Source organism: Cervus elaphus, chromosome 5 (genome assembly GCF_910594005.1).
Source record: "Cervus elaphus chromosome 5, mCerEla1.1, whole genome shotgun sequence".
In the NCBI taxonomy this organism is placed as follows: domain Eukaryota; kingdom Metazoa; phylum Chordata; class Mammalia; order Artiodactyla; family Cervidae; genus Cervus; species Cervus elaphus.
The window spans coordinates 91,382,329-91,388,328 of record NC_057819.1 but is presented as its reverse complement, the minus strand read 5'-3'; the positions used below and the strand labels follow the sequence as shown (position 1 = coordinate 91,388,328).

Below are 6,000 nucleotides of genomic sequence, written 5' to 3'. Positions count from 1 at the left end.
CTCGTCTAGACTCAAAGGGCTAAATGAGCAGCAGAAATTGGTGCCTGGCACCACTGTTTTGGATTCCAAAGCCTGGCTCTTATCCATCTATAATAACCTCCCCATGATATTTATAACATACATACTAGTTTCCTGTGGCTGCTATAACTACCACCAACTTGGAAACTTACAACAACAGAAATTCATTCCCGCATAGTTCTGGAGGCCAGAAGCCCAAGATCAAAGAGGCTCCAGGAGAGGTTCACATCCTTACCTCTTCCAGATTCCAGTGGCTGCTGGCATTCTTGGCTTGTGGCCGCATCCCTCCGATTTCTTCCTCCTGTGGCCACATCACCTTCTCTTCTGTTTGTGTTAAGTCTGCTTCTGCCTCCCTCTTAAAAGGATACTGTGATTGCACTTAGAACCCATCCAGCTAACCCAGGAGACTCTCCACATCTCCAGAGCTTTAACTTCATGACACCTGCAAGAATCTTTCCCAATAAGGTCATTTACAGGTCTCAGTGATTAGCACATGGGTATCTTTTGAGAAACTGTGTTTCTGTTTACCACACCATATGTGCCCATTCTTTCCCTAATTTATTCCTTCACAGACCTTAATTGTCTGTATTGGACATTGTGCTAGGAGCCAGGAGCTAGAAAATCAAGAGAGAAATGACCTAGTCCCTGCCTTCATGGACCTTGTGGCCACTGTGTCAACTTTCATACCTACTTGCCAGATGTTCTTGTGATAAATAACAGGAGTAAGAGATCAGGACAAGTCACAATACCTGGCACTACGGCACTACTACCTGCACCATTCTTCTGATATTTCCGTGTATTAGATCACTTGACCCTCACAGTCTTATCCCTACCTCCCTGCACAGAATGCTATAGCAGCCCAGGGGAAAGTGAGCCAAGGTAGCGGTGGGGGTGTGATCAGGGAAGGCTTCCTGCAAGAGGTGCCATTTCCATGGAATCTGGAAGTATGAGAGTTGGCCAGAGGAAGTGGGATGGGGAGAGGATAGGATTGAGGTGTCCCAGAAAGAGGGAGGCAGAGGGAGCTTAGATGCTCTTGGCTATGGGAAGGAGAAATAGGAGTCAGGGAGGGCTCCCCTGAGGAAGGGACTTTTGAATTTTGTGTGACCTTGTTTTTGGGGAGAAGAGCCATAAATCTGGTGTGGGCTTTGAGCTTGGGTCACCTGGGATTTGTTCATGCTCAGGTCTGAGGCCCCTCCTATGCCAGCTGAGATCTTTCAGCTTCCCTGTTCTCCTCTTTTGGGGAATTTGATGCAGGGAGAGCTCTGAGAGCCATTTCTACAGCTTCCAAAACGGGGTAACCCAGCCCTGCCCACTTCCCTTCTGTCCTGAACCTCTTGGGAGGGAGAATCAGAGAAGCCATATGGCAGCCCCTGAGCAGGGTATATTCACATTTGAGCAGGAAGACCACAGAGGGGGAAAGTGAGGTCCAGGAAGAGAAGTCACACAGCTCATGCGCAGAACTGGGCCTCACTCTAGCCTCCCTGACTAGGTTCCTACACTGCTCTTGGCTCCTGCAGATGATAGGGTAGGTCCCCATCTCCTCTGGGCAGGGGCTTCCTCCTTGCCTGGAGATGAGGAACAAGAAGTGACTAAGATACATCCTGCCCTGGAGAATTTCCCAGCATGCCTATGGGGGAGATGGTCAGCCCACCAGAGAATTACAGAACTAAGTCAGCATCTGGAGGAAGGGACCAGAGATCAGAGTAACAGGCAAAATGGAGTGCTACCAGGGAAGGCTTCCTAAAGGAGGAAACCTCTGAACTGAGCTGGAAAACAAGTTGGGGTGGGTTCAGCCAAGACCTGCATTTGGGCTGGGTGCAACTAGTGCTACAAGGGCCCGGCATGCTGAGCAACAAGGAGGAGGAGAGGAGAGCCAGGCCAGGTTCTGCAGAGCCGGGGGCAAGACTGGGAGCCCGAGGAGCAGGGGCTGGGAGCTAAGCAGGACTGGGAGGAGGCTAAGGTACAGCCCTGGAGGCTGCCATCAGCCCCAGGGCCAAGACTGTCCCGGGTTCTCAGCTTGAGGGTCCAGGGTGCAATAAAGGGGTGAGCATGGGAGCCTAAGGGAAGGGAGGGAACCTCCCCAAGATGCTGGGCGGCCACGGGCAGGCCTGGTGGGCAGTCCTTGCTCTTCCTTCCTCCTGACTGCTCTGTCTTCCCTTATCCGCTCCTGTCCCAGGGTCCCCGCTCCCGCTCTCCCGGCCCTTGCCCAGACCGGAGCTGGCCCTGAGTTCTGCTGGGGAGGCCCGTGCGGACCTAAGCCTGGAAACTGTTCTTTAAGGGGCAGCACAGAGGAGGGGAAGAGTAGAAGGTCTAGCTCCATTCCGCTCCAGACTGGCTAGGAATCCTGACCTGGCCCCCTGCAGGCTTGAGTGGCCTAGGCCAAGTAGTTCAACCTCTCTGAGTCTCAGCTTCCTCTGCGGTGAGTGGAACAAGTCCAGCGCGCTAATATAGGGACCCCCAGGACATACTGAGCGCTCGGCCCCGCCCGCGCCCACGAAGGGCGCGGTGAGCGGGGCGGGGTTGGCTTCTGCTGGGGGGCGGAGGTGGGGGAGAGGCGGCTGGACCCCAGCGCGGGTGGTCCGGGGGCGGCTCGAGCTTCCTCGCAGACTCCTCCAAGCAGAGGCGGGGCCTTGGGGCCGCCCTGGGTTTCCGGGCGCGGGTCGCACACCCACCCTCCCGCTCTCTAGGGGACGGGACGAGCTCGGAGCCGCCCAGAGACCCCGAGCCTGTGGGGGGCGGCGGCGGGGCCGCGCGGGCGGCCGCCCTCTGAGGCGCGCGGCTCCTTTTGTCTGCAGCCTCCCGCTCCCCCGCCCGCCCCGAGCCGCGGGGCTGCGGCGCCGCTGCTGACACGGCTCGGCCGCCGCCGCCACCGGGCGGAGGCTGCGCGTCGCAGCGCCGGGCGGAGGGCGCGCGGCGATGGCGGCGGCGGCGGCGGCGGCCGCGGCGCGGGGCGGGCGGGCGCGGGGCTCGGGCTAGCTGCAGGGCCGGCCCGGATGGCGGGCGGCGCGGGCTGGGCGGGCGCCCCCGCGGCTCTGCTGCGCTCGGTGCGCCGCCTGCGCGAGGTGTTCGAGGTGTGCGGCCGCGACCCCGACGGCTTCCTGCGCGTGGAGCGCGTCGCGGCGCTCGGACTGCGCTTTGGCCAAGGCGAGGAGGTAAGGGCCCCGCGGTGGGGGCGCCCGCGCCCCAGCACCCCCATCCCAGGCTTCCTCGCCCTTTCACCTGCCCGCTCCCAGTCCCCGGCGGCGGCGGCGGCTGCAGCCCGGAGGGATCCCGCCGGACCTGAGGACTTCGAGCCCCGGGGCTTCCCCGCCCTGTCGGACCCTCGCTTTCCACCATTCGCGCCGGTGCTGCGAGTGTCACGCATCACGCCCCGGGGGAGGGGGGGCTTCTCTGCCCACCTTGCTTACCCCGGGCCCTGAGGGTCCCTCTAACCATTCTGCAGCCTACTCGGTGTATGGGGCGAGGGGAACCGTCAGATCCTAGCTCCGGGACCCCCTCCCCTGCCTACCCTGCGGAGACCGAGATGCAGAGGTCCGTGTGCAGGAATCCCAGGACGGGGGCCGGGGGTGGGGGCGGGATGGGGTAGGGGGGAGGCAAGCGCCCCACTGGGCCTGGCCGAGGGGAGCAGAGGACAACTAGGGGCGCTCTACCGCCTCGCCTCCTTGACTGCACCCAGCCGGCCTGGAACCTAGCGGGAGGGGTCTGCCTTCGGCCTTCCTGGATTCTCAGCCTAGCGCCTGGTGACCACCCCCGCTCCCCGCACCCTGCGGGCTCCGAGGGGCAGGCCTGGCTGGCAGCTGGCTGTGGCGGCTGCGACAAGCCTGCCACAGCCAAGCTGGGGGACAGCAGCTGAGCAGTGTCTGCAACGGCGGCGGGGCGGGGGGGGGGCGCGCGGATTTGGGGGAAAGGAGGAACAGTGTTAGCAGGGCTGCAATCCGAGGGTGGGTGCTGCCATTTGGGTGGGCAGAGACCAGTGTCCTCTCATGCCATGGAGGAGAGGTGGCCATGTGTGTGTGGCGGGGGGGTGTGCAAGGCACCCGCCTGGCAGGAGAGCATCCCACACACCTGCTACTGCCCACTCTGAAATGGTCAGGGCATGAAGCCTTCAGTAGTGACTTTCCGAGGCCACCTGAGGCCTCCCGCTCTACATCGGCACTCCCTGGCCTTCTGTTCCGGGAACAGCTGGGGCCTAGCATTCCAGAACATGGGAGGAACCGGGCCTGGCTGGGTTGGATCCATGCCTCCCTGTCACCTGGCAAAGGGAAAGATGATAGATAATCGTCTCTTTGTGGCCGCTGGGCTGGGCCGGGGCCTGGAGTCCCTGGGAGCAGTAGGTGGAAGAGGATGAGGCAGGTGTCAAGTCTGAGAACTCAGGTACCGCGTGTGGGAGAGGCCCCCTGCTGTCCGCCCTTGGGAGCCCAGGCTCTCCCTCTGCCAGAATCTGCTCAGGGCGCTTCCCTGCGTACCCCTGGATCCTTCTTCCCAAAGGCTGGTGTGACCCCCCATCCTCTGAGGCAGGCTGAGCAGACCCCAAGCGTGGGGGGAAGAAGCTGCTGGCCCTGGCTGCAACTGGAGTCCCAGAGCTGTGGTCTCAGTGGTGGGAAGAGCTTCCCAGCAGGCTCTGGCAGGAGGCCACGTGGGTTCTGGGTGAGCCCCTCACCAGCCCCCCTTCTCCTGGAGCTGAACAGCGCCTCTTCTTTGCGCTTCTGCCTCTTAACACTCAGGAGCCACACCTGCTTGTCACTTTGTCATCGTGGTTCTGCACAGGGACTCGTGGATCTCGCTTCTATGTGGCCGTCTTTAAATATTTGAAAGCAGCACTCCTGTCCCCTTCCCCCTCTCCCCCAGGCCAAGTACCCCCTATTCTTGAAGCCCCAGGCCATTTCCATAGGACCTGGCAGGGGCCAAACCTCTGGCTTCCAGCCCTGAAGCCACCGTCAACAGTGACACTTTTCCTAGTAATAACATGGAGGGGCTGGACCAGGAGACCCCCGGGACTGTTCCAGCCCCAACGCATCACACGTAGCAGGTGGCTTGGGGCAAGGCTGTCTTTTGAGTGGTGCCCTCAAGTTAAGTTTCTGGCCACTGAAATCCCTTCTTTCTTAGCAACCCGTGCCAAGCCAGGATGCCCCTTCATCCTGGAGGAGGATCAGTGATTTTCTTTTAAATGTATTTGTTTATTTAGGGTCTTGGTTGTGCTGGGTCTTAGTTGTGGCATGCAGGATCTTTGATTTTCCTTGTGGCACGGAAGTTCTTTATTTGTGGCATGTGGGATCTGGTTCCCTGAGCAGGGATCGAACCTGTATCTCCTGCATTGGGAACGCGGAGCCCTGATTTTTCTTTTAAAAACATAATTTTCTATCATTACAGAATCAGTTTATATGCACTGTGGGAATAGAAATATGGACAAGCAAAAACCAAAGTGCCATGTCCCCATCCCCCAGGTAGCCCCACTCTGACACCTCGCTCACATCCTTCCAGAGCTGTTTCTATGCTTATATGTAAATTTTCTCCATAAAATGAGGTCATGCTGTGCATACTGTCTTGTAACCTGATTTTTTCCCAGTAAATGATCAGCACTTTTCTGCTCCAATAAATTCTCATCTTAATTATTATGCGTACCTTATTCAAATTTCCCTATTTGGCCCCAAAAGGCCAATCTGTGCTGTTTTGTTCAAACCACTTTCCTCACCAGACCCATGCACTGCATCCAGTTGTTCTGACCTCTTGGTCTTTCTTACTTTAATGCAGTTCTTTTTTTTTTTTTTAATTTGAATAATCCTGACTTGTTGAAGAGATCAGGCCTGTTGTCTGTGTCAGTAATTTCTTGGATCTAAACCTGTAACTTGGACCTTGTTCCTGTTGAATTTCATCTTGTTCATTTCATCCTGTTGTAACAGACAATAGAGAGAATTTATTGAGTAGGCCAAAAAGTTCATTCGGCTTTTTCCACGCGATGTTACAGAAGAACCCGAATGAACT

At 58.1% G+C, this 6,000-nt stretch overlaps 1 protein-coding gene across 1 annotated transcript in view; it reads left to right on the top strand.

The window, feature by feature from the left end:
* The first annotated feature begins 2,963 nt into the window (after nt 1–2,963).
* The window catches only part of RAB11FIP4 (RAB11 family interacting protein 4), a 103,678-nt gene continuing 100,641 nt past the window's right edge, over nt 2,964–6,000 (top strand). Inside the window, exon 1 of the mRNA XM_043903115.1 lies at nt 2,964–3,170. Within this exon, the coding sequence (XP_043759050.1) occupies nt 3,012–3,170 (159 nt within the window). The 5' untranslated portion in view covers nt 2,964–3,011. The remainder of the gene's footprint in view (nt 3,171–6,000) is intronic.